Source organism: Vitis vinifera, chromosome 4 (assembly GCF_030704535.1).
Source record: "Vitis vinifera cultivar Pinot Noir 40024 chromosome 4, ASM3070453v1".
Taxonomy (NCBI): Eukaryota; Viridiplantae; Streptophyta; class Magnoliopsida; order Vitales; family Vitaceae; genus Vitis; species Vitis vinifera.
Window position 1 is genome coordinate 9,115,334 of NC_081808.1, and position 20,372 is coordinate 9,135,705.

Genomic DNA, 20,372 nt, shown 5'->3' on the forward strand with positions numbered 1-20,372 from the left:
CAAGACAGAGTCTCTAAGTCATCTACGGAATCTGAGTACCGGGCAATGTCTCTTGCTTGTCCTGAAATCATTTGGCTTCGAGGTTTGCTTGCGGAGTTAGATTTTTCTGAGACCGATCCTACACCTCTACATGCCGATAATACAAGTGCTATTCAGATCACGGCCAATCCTGTCTATCATGAGCGCACAAAGCATATTGAAGTGGACTGTCACTCTATCCGTGAAGCCTTTGAAACTCATGTTATCACTCTTCCACATATTTCCACTGACTTACAAATTGCTGCTATCTTCATCAAGGCTCTCCCTCGTCATCGACATTGCTTGCTAAGTAGCAAATTGATGCTTGTTGATCAACCTGCATCAATTTGAGGGGGGCTGTCAAAGGACAGCTTTGCTGTCCACACTTCTTTCCTTATTTTAGCCTACATTTGTTTCCTTATTTCTCCATTTATTATTCTGTACAGTTAGCATATATTATTTGACAGATTATAGTTTACATGTATAGGACTAGAATCATGAGGAAATTTATTTGCTTTTATTTGCTTTCCATGTATAGCATCCTTGTAAAGTCTATATATAATATACAAAACTCAAGGCCAAGGTATTCGGCCATTCATACAATATTTTGACATGGTATCAGAGCTTGTGTTCTAAACCTAGAGTTTACACGCTTTCTAGTTTTTCTTTGGGTTTTCTCGGATTTAGCCCTAAAGGCTCTCGGATTTAATCCTAGGGGCTCTCGGATTTAGCCCTAGGGGCTCTCGGATTTAGCCTTAGGGGCTCTCGGATTTAGCCCTAGGGGCTCTCGGACTCTAGCCTAGCTTTTCGGTTCTTTTTCTTTTTTTTTCTGGTGGTTGTGACAACACATCTGTGATGTGATCTTGGAGTTTTCTTTGGGTTTCTTCGATTCTAGGCTCTTGGAGATCTTCGATTATTTGGAGGTTTGTTATCAGATTTAGGCTCTTTGACGATGTTTTTTTTTGTTTCCTAGGCTATTTCTATCTTCATAATGTCTGGAGAATATTCTATTGTTCGTTTCAATGGCAAAAACTATCTTAGTAGGGAGTTTTAGTTTAAGATGTTTGTGAAAAGTAAGAAGCAAGACAGAGTCTCTAAGTCATCTACGGAATCTGAGTACCGGGCAATGTCTCTTGCTTGTCCTGAAATCATTTGGCTTCGAGGTTTGCTTGCGGAGTTAGATTTTTCTGAGACCGATCCTACACCTCTACATGCCGATAATACAAGTGCTATTCAGATCACGGCCAATCCTGTCTATCATGAGCGCACAAAGCATATTGAAGTGGACTGTCACTCTATCCGTGAAGCCTTTGAAACTCATGTTATCACTCTTCCACATATTTCCACTGACTTACAAATTGCTGCTATCTTCATCAAGGCTCTTCCTCGTCATCGACATTGCTTGCTAAGTAGCAAATTGATGCTTGTTGATCAACCTGCATCAATTTGAGGGGGGCTGTCAAAGGACAGCTTTGCTGTCCACACTTCTTTCCTTATTTTAGCCTACATTTGTTTCCTTATTTCTCCATTTATTATTCTGTACAGTTAGCATATATTATTTGACAGATTATAGTTTACATGTATAGGACTAGAATCATGAGGAAATTTATTTGCTTTTATTTGCTTTCCATGTATAGCATCCTTGTAAAGTCTATATATAATATACAAAACTCAAGGCCAAGGTATTCGGCCATTCATACAATATTTTGACATGGTATCAGAGCTTGTGTTCTAAACCTAGAGTTTACACGCTTTCTAGTTTTTCTTTGGGTTTTCTCGGATTTAGCCCTAAAGGCTCTCGGATTTAATCCTAGGGGCTCTCGGATTTAGCCCTAGGGGCTCTCGGATTTAGCCTTAGGGGCTCTCGGATTTAGCCCTAGGGGCTCTCGGACTCTAGCCTAGCTTTTCGGTTCTTTTTCTTTTTTTTTCTGGTGGTTGTGACAACACATCTGTGATGTGATCTTGGAGTTTTCTTTGGGTTTCTTCGATTCTAGGCTCTTGGAGATCTTCGATTATTTGGAGGTTTGTTATCAGATTTAGGCTCTTTGACGATGTTTTTTTTTGTTTCCTAGGCTATTTCTATCTTCATAATGTCTGGAGAATATTCTATTGTTCGTTTCAATGGCAAAAACTATCTTAGTAGGGAGTTTTAGTTTAAGATGTTTGTGAAAAGTAAGAAGCAAGACAGAGTCTCTAAGTCATCTACGGAATCTGAGTACCGGGCAATGTCTCTTGCTTGTCCTGAAATCATTTGGCTTCGAGGTTTGCTTGCGGAGTTAGATTTTTCTGAGACCGATCCTACACCTCTACATGCCGATAATACAAGTGCTATTCAGATCACGGCCAATCCTGTCTATCATGAGCGCACAAAGCATATTGAAGTGGACTGTCACTCTATCCGTGAAGCCTTTGAAACTCATGTTATCACTCTTCCACATATTTCCACTGACTTACAAATTGCTGCTATCTTCATCAAGGCTCTTCCTCGTCATCGACATTGCTTGCTAAGTAGCAAATTGATGCTTGTTGATCAACCTGCATCAATTTGAGGGGGGCTGTCAAAGGACAGCTTTGCTGTCCACACTTCTTTCCTTATTTTAGCCTACATTTGTTTCCTTATTTCTCCATTTATTATTCTGTACAGTTAGCATATATTATTTGACAGATTATAGTTTACATGTATAGGACTAGAATCATGAGGAAATTTATTTGCTTTTATTTGCTTTCCATGTATAGCATCCTTGTAAAGTCTATATATAATATACAAAACTCAAGGCCAAGGTATTCGGCCATTCATACAATATTTTGACATTGGCATGTATGCAACTATGAGAAATAACACATTATATGTAGAGATCCTCTCCTTTGACAACTTTATTGCTTACAATCTGTATTGTTATCATCAACTGACCTGATCTCTCTCTCTCTCTCTCTCTCTCTCTCTCTTCAAAAAGGAGAGTGATTAATACTTGATAGCATCTTAGCTGGTAGAGGAATTAAAATTTTAGACTTGACCAATTCCTAAGCATTGCTAGTGCCATGAGGTATAGGATGAAGGAAATATTAGTGAGAAGGACAAAGAACAGTGAGAAGAGAAAGAGTGGAGAGTAATAAAATAAGGCCATACACAAACAATCAAGTCTCTCCCTTTATGTGTGCTACATACTGTTTAATTGAAACATCTAGATATCCTTGTATTGGAATAATATGACTTTATGTTTAGCACTACTTAAAAATTTGTGATATATTGATGCCTAGCTTGTTACTTATGCCGTGAAACTGATTATTTTATTTTATTATTTATTTATTTATTTTATTTTTATTGTTGTGTTCCATAGAAACTGTATGTGTACTTGTGCCAATTATATTGGGCAAATAGAGGTGAAACTGGTGTTTGAGTCTTAATGGGAACGATCTTCGAACAACACCAAGGACTTCACAACCTAATAAGCTGGAAAGTGCCTTCAAGGTTTATGCCAATTAAATTGGCAACAAAAGGTTGGGTGAAAAGTGTTTGAACTTTAACCAACTTAACTCAATTGGGTTTGCAACTCGAGCATGTTAGAAGGCTAAACTACACCAAACTTGTATATCGATATTTCCGACCCACACTAAAACCTAAGGTTGGATTGAAAACTCTCAACCTACATGAGGCTGGTTGGCAACTTTGATCTCCATGGATTATCAATTTTCTTGGTGGTTAACCCTTTAGCCTATCAATTTTCTTCCTTACCCGTACTATAAAAAGCCTATATTATAGACAAAATGTTTCCATTTTCAAATTTATGAATAAACAACTTGAGAATGAAGTTTTCCAATAAATAAAACAAGAATTTCAAACCTATCAAATATAAATCATAAACCATGATAAGAGGTAAAAATAGAAATATGTCTTAAAGCCATAAAATGTAAGTGTCATTATTTATTAATTCAACATAAATGACAACTTCCAAACTCAAGTTTTAACATTTAAAGACATTTTAACAATTCAATAAAAGTAATAATCCACTATCAGTTTTCTTTGCATTATTTTCAATAAAATAATAAATAATATTATTAAGAAAATAACAAGTAAATAATAACAAGTGAGTTTAGATATCAGAGAATGAGGGGAAGAGGGGGAGAAATGGACTTTCAACTGTTTGACCAAAAATATCCTGTGTCTATTTAAGGAGTATTCCTTTTTCTTTCATTTGTTTGTACGCATATCACTGCTGCCCCCCACCCCAATCGGTAAAAAAAAGAGAGAGAGAAGGAAACAAAGAAAACTCTTAATAGTGAGTTTATTGCCTTTGATGGGCTCTTTTGTTTTGGGAATTTTCAAGGATTATGCTTTAGCTTTGCATAGATGTTGGAAAACTAAGTTATATTGATATTTAATTGGACGTGTTAGTGTGTTACTAGATTTAAAATCCCAATTATGCTAGACACAACTTCGATACTACCTAAGGTTGTGCCAGTTTGTTCAGAGCTGGAGAGATATCATTTCACAGTGCTGGTGTATAGTTATATGATTTTGATTGAAGGCCCAGTAATGATATGGGGAAGTGAAAAAGGTTGTTGGGTGAGTAATGAGAAGAGGGTTGTTTTCCTATTATTAACAGAAATTGTTTCATAGATAGAGCTGAGAAGATTTCTAACCTGATTCAGGAGGGGAAAGCTCTATCTCAGTTGGGTACTAGGAAATTTTTGTTAGTCTGTTATACCATATTACAAAGTCAGTGCAAGAATGATATTATCATCAACTTTTCCTTGTCTCGCCTTGTTCTTGTAGAATAATTAAAAAAGATTAAGCAGTGCAGAAATTAAATATGAAGTATTAAATTGGGTAGGTGGAAAAGAAATTACAAAAGGAAGGTGAAAGAATATTGAAATAACTTTGAGATTCTTTGTGAATGATTCTACATTATTAGTTCATGCATATGTTAGTATTTACTTCTGACATTTTTTGGGTGATGGTATTGTTATTGTTGGCCATCAGACCTACTTGGTAGTTGTTACATACTTGGCTAGTTGATTGAAGCATGTTTCTATGGCATTAGTTCTGTATCTCTTTGTGTTTACCGATTAACTTGTTTTTTCTTCTATTGCAAATAACAGATACAAAAGGAAGAGCATCAAAGAATTGCATAAAATGCTTCACAAGTGCAATGAGCAACTCCAACAGTTCAGCCATGTAAACAAGAAAGCACTTGATCAATATATAAATTTCACAGAGCAACGGGAAGAACTCCAGAAAAGGCAAGCAGAATTGGATGCAGGTGATGAGGTATTACTTCAAAGAAATATCTATTGATTAACTATCATGCAGTAAACTTATAATTGAGCTTAAGATCAGACTATATCTCAAGCTGTGTTGTCTTTTAACCTTTCTTTTAGAAAATTAGAGAACTTATATCAGTTCTGGATCAACGGAAGGATGAATCGATAGAGCGGACGTTCAAAGGCGTTGCTAGGCACTTTCGAGAAGTATTCTCTGAACTTGTACAAGGTGGCCATGGGTTTTTGGTTATGATGAAGAAAAAGGTTTGGGATTGTCTTATTTGATGCTGGAATATATTATGTTGCATTATCTGCTCTGATAATTTCTTTTTACTACTGAGCTGGCCAATCTGGATATTTGTGATTTATTTTATCAGAAACAAAGATATTCATTTTGGTGGATGATAAATACAAAGAAGGATGATTAGTTCTTTTAAAATGTACAATTTCTGATTAGAAAGTAGAAACATATGTTGCTTGTCTGCTCCACAAAACATATGGTTCTTCCAAGATGATTAGTTCTTCTCATTATTTTTTTAATCATCTTCAGCGTTTTTTGGAAGGACTTTTCGTCCTTGGCTTGTAGCGGGTGGTTAGGGAGCTTCGAAATTTGGAATGCTCAGTTAATTACAGCAGTTCGAACAAAAAGAGAAAAACCTGAGTAGCAGGTGGGAGTTGGTTTGTAATAACCATCTAGGTTGTGTTTTTAGAGGGGGCGGTCTTCTTGGTGTTAGTTTGGCCGGGGGAAAAGGGGTGGTGAAAATAGTGAGGGTTTTCCAGTTGTTCTCACCCTTTTGTTGGTTAAGTCTGATTTTCTTGTTGTTTTAGGCTTTAGGGTGCTGTCTTTCTTTTTGGGTGTGTGTTAGTTGTATCTCTTTCCTTTTGTTTGTTTTTGGTTGCTACTTGTATACTCCGTGTGTACTTTGTGCACCATTTCCAAGCACTTTTAATATATTTGCTTTATTTACCTATCAATTTTTATTTTTTTATATTTTTTATATTTTTTTTTGTCTTTGGCTTGCACTTAGAACTTCGTCTTCTTCTCATTGTTTTGTAATCTTCGTCAGTATTTTTTTTAAAATCATATAAAGTATTTTTCGAAGGATTTTTTTAATCATCTTCAGTATTTTTTTTAATTATCATCAGTATTTTTTGGAAGGGTTTTTCATTCTTGGCTTGTACTTAAAAGTTCATATCAATGAATTTTTTGTTTCTGATAAAAAATAAAAAAATTAAAAGCACCATGGACATCTTGTTTGAGAAATAATGGTTTTAAATTCAGTATGTGGTCGCTTGTCATGACATCCTGACAAATAGTTCGTTTCCTGTAAGTAGTAATCAAATTATTAATTTCATGTTGACCATGGAAATCTTGCATGTTTCAATTTTTCTTTGATCATGATAATAATTTCATTTCATGTTCATGATAAAAACCTTACACATTTTAATTTCTTTGAGGTCATGGTGTGCAATTGATTTTCCTAAAAGCTTAAATTGTTATGATTTGAGCTCACAATCCATATTAAGCTCTCTACAAAGCCCTTCCTCATGCTCAACCCAGTCCCATATCTGCACATGGAGAGACACAAATAGGCAAACAAACTTTGGATGGCCTTCTTTTGAGCTTACGTGGGCTTGATAATTGGAGTAAATAAACATGTGTTGAGGTTTGAAGACATGCCAATGATATTGCGTTGGATTATTAATCTTTCTAAAAGCTTAAGTTATCAGGATTTTGGTTTACAATGTATATCAAGCTCTCCCAACACCCTTCTTCAGTGCAACCTTGTGTTTGCACATGGCTACACATAGGATCAAGGCAAACAAACCGTAGACAACCTTCTTTTGAGCTTAAATGCGGGCTTAATAGATTGGAGTAAATAAACATGTGGGGTTTGAGCACATGACCTCCCACCAATTTATATCATATCGGACAATTAATTTTCTCAAAAGCTTAAACTGTTAAGATTTAGGTCCATGATTTACATCATGCACTCCAACAAATCATTTAAGAAAATAAAAAGTTAGTTTAGAGCTGGTATGAATTAAGTTTTTGCAATTTTATTGAAAGAAAATCACATGTTTGTTTAAACATTTTTATTCTATTCCTGAGCATATCAATAATTCAGTGTGTATAGTTTCATATCAGTATGTTTTTTAATATCTCAATAGATATTGAGACACTTTGATATTGATGGTGAGACATATGGATATCAAATAAATCAATGGAAATATGACATATTGGCCATAGTTCATTGTTACATGCACGTGTTCACGTTCTGTTTCAGCAACTTACTCAAATGCATTGATAATGAGCAGTCTCATATCATTTGCTTAGGTAGGTGCTATTCAGCAGCTTACCTGCACTTTTTCTAATTCTTTTGTTGGAGGGACTAGTGCAGTTGAATGTTGTCTTTTTTCTTTTTTTCTTTCATTCCAAGGTGATTATTTTGATGTCTTGAAGTTTTTGAAAGATGGCAATGAATACTATGGGATTTGGTTTTCATGGGTTAGGAGATTAAGAAATCTACTATCCAATTCCTTACTGGATTTCCAGGTTGCCTTTTCCCCCTCCTGTTACTTGATTTTTTTATTTTATATTTTATTATTATGATTATTATCTGTTTTAAGAAAAAAGAGTTCAAATCTGTTTCTATGTGATGTACTCTCCTAAAATGGATTGTTAAATTCCTCCAAAAAACATCGAAGTAGTTCTATGTACTCATTCTGTCCTCTCTTAATTTGTATTTTAATCTTCATCCTTTTTGCTTACTATAAAAGTCATGTATTATCTATCAAGTTGTGTTGGTGATGTTCTGAGGCTTGGCTATCACTGTTTATCTGTATTTACATTTCCAAAGTAATCGTGTTTTCCTCACCAGCTTAGGAAATGAATATTCTGTGTTTTCTTGGTTCAATAGTACTATTACTTTAAGCAGTTTCTATCTCTTCATATTTTTGTGGTTTGTTTGAGAATATGAAGAATATATGGAGATCCTTTCTAAAATTTTATATGCGTTAGTTTGTTAAATGTTTCAGTTTTAAAATGATTACTTGTCTCCTTTCTACAGGATGGTGATCATGGTGATGATGACCATGATGAGGATGGGCCTCGTGAAGCTGACATGGAAGGAAGAGTTGAAAAATACATTGGTGTGAAAGTGAAGGCAAGTATCCCCTGTGTTGAGGCATTTATTTCATTTCTTGAAAATAAATAAATATTTGAGGATGTTAAACTGTTAAGCATGCAATAAACATCTTCTTAGTGCTTTTTCTGTTGGATATGATTGGCAAGGAACATTAGGAATTTTGTTAATTTTGAAACTGTCTAGCAAATACCAGTCAATTTATTCTTAAATCCTTTCTGGTTCCAATGTAATCTCCTTTTAACTGGCATTAATTATTGCAGGTTTCTTTTACTGGGCAAGGGGAGACACAGTCAATGAAGCAATTGTCAGGGGGTCAAAAAACAGTAGTAGCCCTGACACTAATCTTTGCCATACAACGATGTGATCCTGCTCCTTTTTATCTTTTTGATGAGATAGATGCTGCCCTTGATCCTCAGTATAGAACTGCTGTTGGAAGTATCCTATCTTTTATCGTGTTATATGCTGGCTTGCTCTCTTTCTCTCTCTCTCTCTCTCACACACACAACTTGCTTGCATGTTCACTTGCAAGAATAGCATTTTGTTTTATTTTATTTTTCAGAAGTTTTTTATTAGACTCTAAAATTACTCCTACTCCCCTCGCCCCCTTGTCCTCAATGCCAATCCAACCTGCTCCACCCCCGTTGCCCAATCCCCTTTTAGGAGAATAGGCCTTTGTAACAGCTACCCAAAGCTTCAAATTATTTCTATGGTCTACTTCTGTCTACATAGCAAGTGTGTAGATCAATACATGTAGACCTGTTTGCTTACATTGATGACCATGAATTTGGACAAATATACAAATACATACACTTAATTATCCTTTTACCACTTCTTGTGTTGAAAGATGGAATGGTTGGGATCACTTTGGTGAACAATGCTGTAGTGTCTGTAATTGTGGTCATGAAATCTCCTTGAGAAGGTTGTGATCTTTGATAGGATCTCATGTCCACAATTCTCGAGATCTATTCAAGTAGTAGTGGTATTTCTTTGTTTGTGTTCAACTTCTGAGGTATAAGTAGGTGGTAGTTTGCTGCAAGAAAATGATGCTTTTAGGTAACAATTTAATATATTAAGAAGCTTATTGATATTCATATAAATGCTTAATAGTGTACACATTTTTGCATTCTACGTGCAACTTCATTTCACGCATTTAGTTTTGTTTTTGTTCAGATCTAGAAATATTTGTGAGAATATTTTTTTCTTTGTTTATTGCATAGGAACACATGAATATATATAAAATAATTGTCTAAAAATAGCCTAGGAAATAAAGCCTATGATTATGAAAGTGAAGAATGCTAGGAAAGGAAAGAATCCTAAGTAATTCTAGATACAATTGTATAACGGAAATTCAATGTTCCTCAATTGGCTCATATGAGTTGGAAGAATCTTCAGTAATCTGCCATACAAGGTAGCAGATTTTCCAACACTCCCCGTCAAGCTGAAGAATAGATATTTTTCCCAGCTTGCTTAAGATAGTTTGGAACGATTGAGTAGGAAGCCCCTTTGTTAGAATATCAATTAGTTGACCCTCGGTAGGAATATAAGGAGTACAAATAAACTGGTTTTCAAGTTTTTCTTTGTAAAATATCTTTCCACTTCCACTTAGTTCAATTATGTTGCACTGGATTGTGTAATACTGATGGCTGACTACTTATCACATTAGGCTTTCATAGGTTCTTCCCATTTCATAGCTTCTTGACATCTAGTTGTTGTAATGACTAATCAAGATTAGAAGCTAAGGACAATAGAATCTGAATAGTGTTCATCTTTGCCGTATGTGCAAAGGTTCGTGGTAATCAATTCCATGAGTTTTGAGTGTGCCCCTTTGCCACTATTTTACTTTATATCTTTCTAGTGTGCCATTAACCCTAAACTTCGTGGTAAACATCCATTTGCAACACACATTGCTTTTTCCTATGGGAAGATCAACAACCTCCCATGGGTTATTTTTTACTGGTGCACTCATTTCTTCTATCAATTGCTTTTCTCCAATTGTCATTTCTAAGTGCCTTTCGGACGGTTTTTGGTGTCTCCATAGAATGTAATTTTGAGACAAAGGCTTGGTAAAGAGGTGATAGCTTTTCTAGGGAAACAAAATGGCTAAAAGAGTGCTGAGTACACTGTCTTTTTTCTTTCTTGAGGGCAATGGGCAAATCGAGATCATTAAGGCTAAGAAAACCATTACTCTTTTTTGGTGAATCAGGATCAACAAAATTAGTACCTTTTTCTGGTTGAACGACTGGAATATGTGGATTTTTTAGGGCCAGCTGCTTCCTCCTTGGATAAGACCTTGAGTGGCACTTGAAGATCCTCCTGCTTTGACCTTGGTTGATAGGATTCAAATCTGAGTTTTTGTGTAGGTAACGCAGGGGCAGCTTCTAGTACAGTTTCTCAGCCATTTTCTAAGGTATTTTCTAGAGTAGCTGCTGTGGAGAAATTGGGTATGATTGGTGCAGTTTCTGAGGCATTTTGTGGGGCAGTTTTTGAGGTAATTTCTGGAGTAAGTACAACTGAAAAGTTTGGCCTCTCAGGTTGGACAGTTTTGGTAGAGTTCTCTAGGATAGGAAGAGTAGGTGAGGTAGGAAAGAATTCCTTATCTTCTGAAAAAGCCCCCCTTGAAGATAAGGAGTAGGAAAAAAAGGTTGTTTTTCATTGAAGGATACATCCATAGTAACAAAGAAAAAGAAAAAAAAGAAAAAACCCATTTGTTTTTATTAGGAACAAGACATGTATTAATTATGAACAAAAAAACCATTTAGAAACTGGATGATAGCACTTGTAGCCCTTTTTTGTAAGAGAGTAGCCAACAAACATACATTTAAGGGCTCTTGGGTGAAGATTCTTTCTTGGTGGGCATGTATATGTACAAGGGCTACGCCCCTAAAGATTTTTGAGAAAGTTGATAGAAACCATTAAATTTTGGATAGATTCTAAAAGGTGTTTTAATAGGGCTAACATAGTTAACCATCAGAGAGGGTATCCTATTTATGAATATGTAGCAGTTAGAACAACCTCTCCCCAAAATGATTTTGGAACATTGAGTTGAAAAATCAAAGACTTAGTGATCTTCAATAGATGTTTATTTTGCGCTCAACTATAACGGTTTGTTAGGAAGTATCACTACAAGAGGAATAGTGAATGATTCCTTCTTTTTGGATGCAAAGAGGTATTGATTGAAGTACTCTATTCCATTGTTTGACCTTATTGCTAGGGCTTTGGCATCAAACTGGTTTTTTAGTGTATTGTGATAAAAAGGGAAAGATTGTACTAACCTTGGATTTTTGCTTTATGAGATATAATCAAGTAAACACTTGTCAAAAAAAAAAAAAGAATATATAATCAAGTAAACAAAGTGTAGTCATCAACAAACAAAACAAATCAGCTTACCCTATAGTTGCTATGAACTTTAGTGTGTCCCAAGCCTCTATGCATCTAGCTAAATGGAACAAAACTTTTCTTATTACCCAAAAGAAAAGATACACAGTAATGTTTAGCATGCTCATAAACATCACAATGGAAGTTTTGAACATTAGCTTTTCAATCATATTTTTAACAATAAGAAATGTGGATGACCAAGACGAAGATGGAATAACTGAACGTGTTCCTCAATTATAGTAGGATTTTCTGACAAGTAGGTATGAGGAGTATGACATGTTGTTCCACTTTCATCTTCAAGGAGATACAGTCCCCCATCTTCTCTAGCATGTCCAACCACTTTAACTATAAGGTCTTGAAAAATGCATTTAGATCGTGTAAGCTTTGCTGATCAATTTAGACCCTTAGTAATTTGAGGAATAGACAATAAATTTATTGATTTGGAATGTGTAAGACATTTCTTAAGGTTAGAGAAGATGTTAGGAAGGCATCCACCTTGACTAGTCACAATTACTAAGGTACCATTACAATTTTAATCTTTTGATTTTTTTGGCATGGAATGTAGCTATGGTCATGTGGCTTGAAGACCCTTGATCATCTGGGTAAATGATTTTTAGAACACTCAAGGTAGGGGAATACTTACCTGTTTAAGTGAAATGACCATACCCCTCGGGTTTTTCCAGCCTAGAAATTAAATTGTTTAAATTTGTTTATTTCCTTTTTGTTGAGAACCATTTCTCAGTCAAAGCTTTCGTCTTGTATTTTTTTCCTCCCTTTTCAGTAAGGTTGACTTATGATTCATAGCCAGAGTTTTCCCCTCTATCCAATTGCCCAAAAAGAATTTTGGGGGACTTGCCATGAAGCTTCCAACAAATCTCCCTTGTGTGCCTATTTTTCTTGCAATAGTTGCACCATAAAGAGTCTTTGTCACTTGTTTTCTTTCCTTTGTTTTTGCTAGAGTCTGCACCGTAGCATTTCCTTCATTTCCACTTGGTTTTGAGATGGCTACAGCAATTCCATCCACAATGCTTCCCTTTTCTAATATTACATCTCTCCTTCCTTCTCCTTTAACAATTGCAAAAGCTTTGTTTAGAGATGGAAGTGGCTCTTTTTTGAGAATTTGGACCCTAGATAAAATTCCACATTCAAACCCACTAAGAAATCATACACCCTCTCTTGTTCAATGAACTCTTGATGCATTGCTGCATCTATGCTGTACTTCAGTCTTAAATTTTGATACTAACCAAATTTAAGCCAAAGACTTTAAATAACATTGTAGTACTTAATTATGGAAAAAGTACCTTGTTTGGTGTTGTGAATCTTTGCCTTTAGTTCAAAGATTTGGGTTGCATCCCTTAAATAGGTATGACCCACAACTCCCAAATTTCCTTGGTTGTTGAGAGGAACATCCATGTGTGGCTTATCTCTGACTGCATAGAATTCCAAAGCCATGACATGGTTTAAGAGTCTTCTTCATTGCACACAATAAACCTTGGATCATCCTTGCTCTCCATGGATCTAATGAAATGACTCAACTTCCCTTTACCCTTAATCAAGGTTCAAAGTATAGGACGATTCCGGTGTGACTAGACACTTTCCATGCTATGTCCGATATCCGATACCATCTTAAAAAAAAGACTCTACCACAAATTGATTAAACTCAATGGACTCGGTTGAGATTCTGAGTTGACTTGGTTGAGATTCTAAGTTGACTTGGGTGGATCATTTGAGTTGCAGACAAATTCCTAAGTTCAACTCAAAAATCAAAATTTTCCTTCCAAATAACAACAAAAGAACATGATACAACAACTAAAATTGAGAAATCTCTCAAAAATCAGTGATTCTCTTCAAAAGGAAAAGGTTTTCACAACCCATGATTGAAGACCTGTGATGAAGAGGAAGACCTTGGTGAAGCCTTTGAAAAATTTTTCAATCCAACCCCTGACTGTCTTTGAGGTGTATAAGAAGAGGAGGTTGAGGGCGTTTCATTGTTGACCTCGCAATCGATGGATTGTAGTGCTTTCGTGCTAGCAGTGTTACTGTGGTGATTGGTGAGAAATATCAGCTCCCAAGTCCTCCATTGATGACGATCCTGGGTGTTGGTCTCTCATCTCTCTCTGCTTTGTTGTGTGCTACAAAGGAAGCCCTCTGCTTCTACCAAACTAGGGTGCTCCTCTCTCTCTCTTTTCGTGGTGTGGGTTTGAGAATTCGGGAATTGAATGCCAGGGGGGAATGCATTCTTTTATTATTTTAAATGCTAATATATGTGATATAAATTGTATGGTAGTAATGTGTTTATTGTTTTAAATGCTAATGTGTGGTATTCATTGCAACTTTCCATTTTTTTTTTTGAGATTTGTAATTAAAAAGTTGGGTTGTTTTCAATTTCAACATTAAAAATTCTTCGAACAATTCTAATTTTCATAGCATTTTATTTTATTAAAATTTTAAACTTATTTTATTGTATTTTTTTTTAATAATTTTTATCTATCTTATTTTGCATATCGTTCGATTTCGAGTTGAGATGTTGAGACCGATGTATCCAGGACCCTTTGAGTCAATGACCGTGACCATGACTTTGAACCATGCCCTTAATATATGTATTTACCAACTGTGCTCACTCTAAATAACTCCCCTTGTTGTTGTTTGGTTCGATATTGAGGAATTAGTGTTTGAAGTGATTGACATTATGAGGGGAAGAAAGGATCTGAAGTTCAGAAAAAAATAGAGGCAGTGATGGCCTGATCTAAAGCAGCAGTTTCTAACAGAAGGTCAAAAACTGATGGAATATGTTCCAAAGAACAAAATAAATAAATAAAATAAAATTCCTGGTAATGAAGGCACATAGCATGGAGAATGATAGTGATTAAGACACTGAAAATTCTAGCTCTGGTGTCATGTTTTTGTTCAGATCTAGAAGCATTTGTGAGTATTTTTTTCTCTGTTTATTGCATAGGAATACATATGAATATATACAGGATAATTGTCTAAAAACAGGCTAGAAAATAATACCTATGATTATGCTATCAAAGATAAAATAATGAAAAATGCTAGGAAAGGAAAGAATTTGGGTATTCTTTTGGGAAAATGTTACTAGTGATTCGGTAACTTAAGTAGTATTGGTAAATGTATTGGTCACAGCTATTTTCCCCTTCTTTAGTTATTTCTCTGTTTTTGAATTGCTTTGCATTGGTAGGAAATCCTCAACTACTTTTTTGGTAGATATGATTCGTCGCCTGGCAGACATGGCTAATACTCAGTTCATAACCACAACATTCCGTCCGGAGCTTGTGAAAGTTGCTGACAAGATATATGGGGTGACACATAAAAACAGAGTCAGCCATGTCAATGTTGTCTCCAAGGAAGATGCATTAGATTTTATTGAGCATGATCAGTCTCACAACACTGATTAAGGTTGGAACCTCATTTTGACCTCTACACCTTTCTTTTTGTTTTTACCCCCCACACATGACTGTACTTTGAGGCACTTCATTAAATTTATCAGGAAAGGTAGGATAAAAAATGGATTATCTGCCTCCAATTTTTTTTTCCCTTGAAACTAAAGTGAACTCATTACTTCAATACTGTATGGCTGATTGGTTGCCATACCAAAATGATGAGTTTAAATCTTCTGGTTAGGTCCTGTTTTAAGTTTTAATCACTCTATTTTCTTGTTGCAGTGAGGTCCCTTGTGAGAGAGACTGTTACATTAACGTTGGATATGCTGGTGGAACGTTGAAGTCTCTGTATACTTGTGCTGCTAAGAGTGTAGACCAGATCTACCTCTTACAACTATACACCCTTTGCTCTGTACAAAACTGATGTTTTCTGCCTCTATGTTAACCCTTTTGTAGGTAGAACAACTTTGGAAGCATAGATGATGGATCCCCTATAGGCTGATAAATATGGAACACCGGATGTTGCTTGATTAACAGTGAGCCTGTTATGGAACTTTAATTGTCATTATTGTTAGTTTTTTCTTTTTCTTTCCTGAGAAAGGATTTTAACTGTTATTTAGGTTGATTGACTCTGTGTTTTAACTTGTATGTGGTGTACATATGCATCCTAATTTGGTAGGAGTATGCTTTTTGGGAAACTGAAAACCCTATTTGGCTGCAGACTGAAAATGAATTTCATGATCAATCTTTCCTATTGCATTTCCTTTTGTGCCTTTTTGTTTCCTTGTACATTTTTATGCTTTAACTACCCAAGAGGGTGCTTATTTGACACTTAGTCATGATATGTTGTTATTTGTGTAGAGATGGTAAATCCATCCCAAGTACTTTATTAAGCGAAGAATATATATTGAAGGTTAGAAATAGAGTTAGGAAATGACATATCTAATCTAACTTTCTATTCATTATTTTGTTTAAAGTATTGATTAGAAATGATAATATGGATGAAATATCGAATTAAAACTTATTATCAAGATTTTGATTCCTTCTTCAATAGTATTAATGTAAATGTAAATGCACCCTAATAGAAATGAAAGAGAAGAATGAGAAAGCCAGACGTAATGTATTGGCTTGAACTGGTTTTATATCATACAGGCTCTTAATAGGTTGTGAGTCATTTGTTATTTAAGTATTTTTATGTAAGTTTGAAATTCATGTGGGAGCCTATTTACCTGTAACTAAGCTTGGTTGTAGTGTGAAGCTCTGTTTTTTGAACTGAATATTGAATTTGCTGGAATACATAAATTGATTGCATTCTATTTCTTCTAAGATTAGAGATTGTGTTTAAGAGTAACAAAGTTTGATTAGATTCGACAACATGACTTGAATCCAACATAGGTTTTGTAGGTTTGGGTTAAGTATATTTGTGTTAGGGTTAAATTAGATGTCGACATGTATAATCCGTGTAATAAATAGGTAGTTTTGGGTCAACCTGTACAACATAAATTTCTTCTAAACCGATTCATTTAATAATCATGTTGAATGATTTAATTATAACTCTAAACTATTTATCCTATATTTGATTCATTTTAAATTTATTTTTGAACAAATAAGTTAATTGAGTCATAAATATTTCTAGTTGGGGTGTTAATCATATTGGTGTATTTGAGATGTAATTGAACATGATTATTAAATATGAAAACCTATTTAATAATTATAAAGTATGTAGATTTATGTTTTTAACCCGGTTATTATTTGTCTTGTGTTTGGGTTGATTTGTTTAATAGAATGTCCAGATTTTGATACGAGTTCCATATGACCCACCAACATGAATTGCCACCCTTATTTCCATGGTCATGATGATTCAAAGCTAGACGGAAACTTTCTAAAGCTTTTATTTCTTGCTATTCATGCTGAGAATTTTGAAGTTGAATTAAAAAATGCTCCTAAGAATTTTAAGTTGACAACACTTTTGAGATTCAAAAGGACTTTACTAGACTTGGTGAAACTACAATTATCAATGTTACTATTTTCTATTTTAATTGGTGAATCCCATGGCATCTTACTGAATGAGCAATTAATTATGTCTTTCATCTGAAAATTGATGCACTTGAGATGATTATAGAGGATGGTCCAATTTCAAATAAAGAGATGTATTATTCAAATGGATGCAATATTATTATTTAAATTGATGTTGGTTTGAGTCATCGAATCAAAACCTTTACCATAAGGTTAAATCCTCAAGTTTCTTGGTTCAAAAACACTAAAAGATCTTCCATCATAAGTTTAGGCAATCAAACTAACAAAAACAAGAGAGGGAAAGAGAGAGAGGAAGCGGACTCTTAGATTTCTACTTTGGGATTTTATCTCTATACTAAAGCATAGAAATACTTATATGATCCTAATGACCAAGTTTGACAAAATTGTACGTGATAAAATCCATATTTTATCGTGATGAGCAAAAAAAGCAAGCAATAGATGCTAGAAAGCAACTGTCCAACATGGGATGCTCAAGCACCGCAATGGAGGGCGCTCAAGTACCGCATTGGAGGGCGCTCAAGAGCCGCACTGAGGGTGCTTAAACACCTCACAACTTTGGTCTCAAGGTTAGGGTTTTCATACGAAAACAAATTGAAAAATTAATTTAGAGAGGCCCCAAAAATTCTAAGAGCTATCATTATTCTTCCTTAGTTTCTAAACCCTCTGAGTCAAGATTTGCCCAAGAAAATCTTGGAAGTTCGTTCAGGGAGGAAAGACAGAAGCTGTTTGAGCTATCAAGCCTTAATATAGCCACCTAGGAGCACAAGAGTTTGCTATGTGACAAAATATAAGTGTTGGTTGATATACAAGTTTGATGGGGTAGGTAGCATCTAGACTAGGTAAAAGTTTATACTCTTCTTTCATAATATATTTGTGGTAGATGGATTCATGGTTTGTGGTAGATGAATTGATGGTTTCATAAGTAGCATCTAGACTAGGTAAAAGTTTGTACTCTTCTTTCATGGTATATTTGTGGTGGATGGACTCATGGTTTGTGGTAGATGGATTCATAGTTTCATAGGTAGCATACTCTTCTTTCATAATAGATTTGTGGAAGATGGATTCATGGTTTTTGCACTCATTGAAGTTTAGAGTAAATCTTTGTTTAGGTATCATGTGTTACTGATTGATTATTGATTTATCGTACTTATGATTAAATATTGATAGGATTGGTATAAACAATTTAATGGGTTTAATCAAATTAATATGAATTTAGGTTTAAGAAAATTGAGTTTAGGATTTAAAATTTGGATATAAATTATGAATTACTTATTCACATTTTCTTTTCAGATACTTCTATTTTGGAAATACAATCAAACTACCATGTACCTAAAAAAATTCAAATATCAAATCACATCTTTGTATATCTAAAACTTTGGATTAAGTGGCAACATGGGAAGATTACATGCAAAACTTTGGAACAAAATGGGAAAAACCAAACCATCTTTCCATTCAAAATAAAATAGGCAATTGAAATAATATACTTTTTCAAGTTCTTTTCTTTAAAATATGTAGATATCACAATTTTAAATAAAATACATTAGTACTTTATATGGGTTTTGCAGGTGGGGCACTAGAGGTGCATAAAATTAGATGACCTTTACCGAGGCACCATCCTCCCACCAACCAGTAAAACCTACCCAACCGAAAAATTTGGCCTAAAAGGAACAAAGCATGATTGACAAAAGGTTGAGACCAACGGGGCAAAGAAAAAGCTTGTAATAATGACAAAATAGCTATAAAAATGGAAGTTACCCCCATTGTAAAGGGAGGAGAAATTCTTGTCTTTCAAGAGAAGATGTAAAAAGTTTTTAGATCTTTGGGTTTTTATCTCTTCAAATAAACAATTCTTCATCACATAGAAAGTTCCAATTTGTCAATGCCTATATGTATACCATTTCATAAGAACAAAAAGTTCTAAACAGGCTCAATGAAGCTCCTTCACATGTCACTTTTCTTAATCTATGATAATTTACAAAGCTACATTACTAACCACATGATTATTTTACCTTAAATATAATTTATTAGTTTAATTTAGTTTGATTTGACATGTATTGTGTGAATGCACTAATATGCTAGAATGAAGCAAACAAACTTCATATATAATTTTAAGCTAAAATATTGTTAAAGCAAGGGACATTAATTCTTAGTACACCTAATAATGAGATGGTTGACTGTTTTGCAAGATTACAATTTTTCATTAATACAATATATATTGGACTATAGAAGATTTATAAATTTTTGTAAAATTATGACTTTGAGAGAACAAATTAATGCTTGGCTATAATTTGGACGGGTTGGTTGGATTCATGGCTAATCCAAATCCTATATGAATTAAGAAATAGTTAACCTAAGTTTATCCTAACCTGACATTTAATACAAGGTGCTTAACCTAAATTGAACTCAATCCCATTTCTCTAAGTTTGGGTTGTTTAAGTTAGATTCAAGTTGATGGGATTAGACTCGAGTTGATCAGGTTGTATAATTCGAAATCCATTTATAATTTTTTTTCAAAGCTTTTTTCCATGTATTTATATGAAAATTTAAAGCAAATAAGTTAAAATTTTCATGATAACAACAAAAAACATAAATTTATATGTTTTTCTAAAAGAATTTAAAAAGTATATGGTATAATATAATTTGATATTTTTTCTTAAAAATATAAAATGAAAATGAATATTATTATATAATATAATATATATCATAAATATTATAAAAACACTAAATTGGATTCGAATTAGGTTCGAGTTGTTTATACCTTAACTTGAATCTAATCCAAATTGACTTTGGGTTGAAAAAACTTCATCAAAACTCAAATTGAGTATTGAAAATGATTGTTTACGCCCACCTCAACATCGGGTTGGGTCAGGCCAATCCACTCAAATTGAATAAATAAGTGGAGAGGGGACAAATTTTCTTCCCATTTCAATTTTTTCTTTTTTAATTTCAATTTTCTTAATAGATTAGATATAAAGTAGGTGTTGTGGGACGCTCACCACCATCTAACATGATCCCTACACTCTATTTAGAGCGGTGCATGTTTTGCATAAGAGCCATGTAATATTTCTGTCCACCCCAGGGTACTAAACAAACATAAACCAACCGGATACTATGCATATATGTCTGCCAAGCA

The 20,372-nt window shown here is 34.4% G+C and overlaps 1 protein-coding gene across 2 annotated transcripts in view; it reads left to right on the plus strand.

The window, feature by feature from the left end:
* The window catches only part of LOC100257283 (structural maintenance of chromosomes protein 3), a 54,220-nt gene extending 38,259 nt beyond the window's left edge, over positions 1–15,961 (plus strand). The window contains exons 24-30 of one of the 2 annotated variants that reach the window (XR_785613.3): positions 5,119–5,287; positions 5,398–5,544; positions 8,352–8,447; positions 8,690–8,864; positions 15,027–15,218; positions 15,485–15,572; positions 15,659–15,961. Coding sequence is in view for 1 of the 2 variants with exons in the window: in XM_002273282.5 (XP_002273318.1) it covers positions 5,119–5,287; positions 5,398–5,544; positions 8,352–8,447; positions 8,690–8,864; positions 15,027–15,217 (778 nt within the window). In the remaining variant the exon portion in view is untranslated. Of the gene's footprint in view, positions 1–5,118; positions 5,288–5,397; positions 5,545–8,351; positions 8,448–8,689; positions 8,865–15,026; positions 15,219–15,484 lie in introns of both variants that reach the window. The other variant, XM_002273282.5, reaches the window with a different exon arrangement.
* The last annotated feature ends 4,411 nt before the right edge of the window (positions 15,962–20,372 follow it).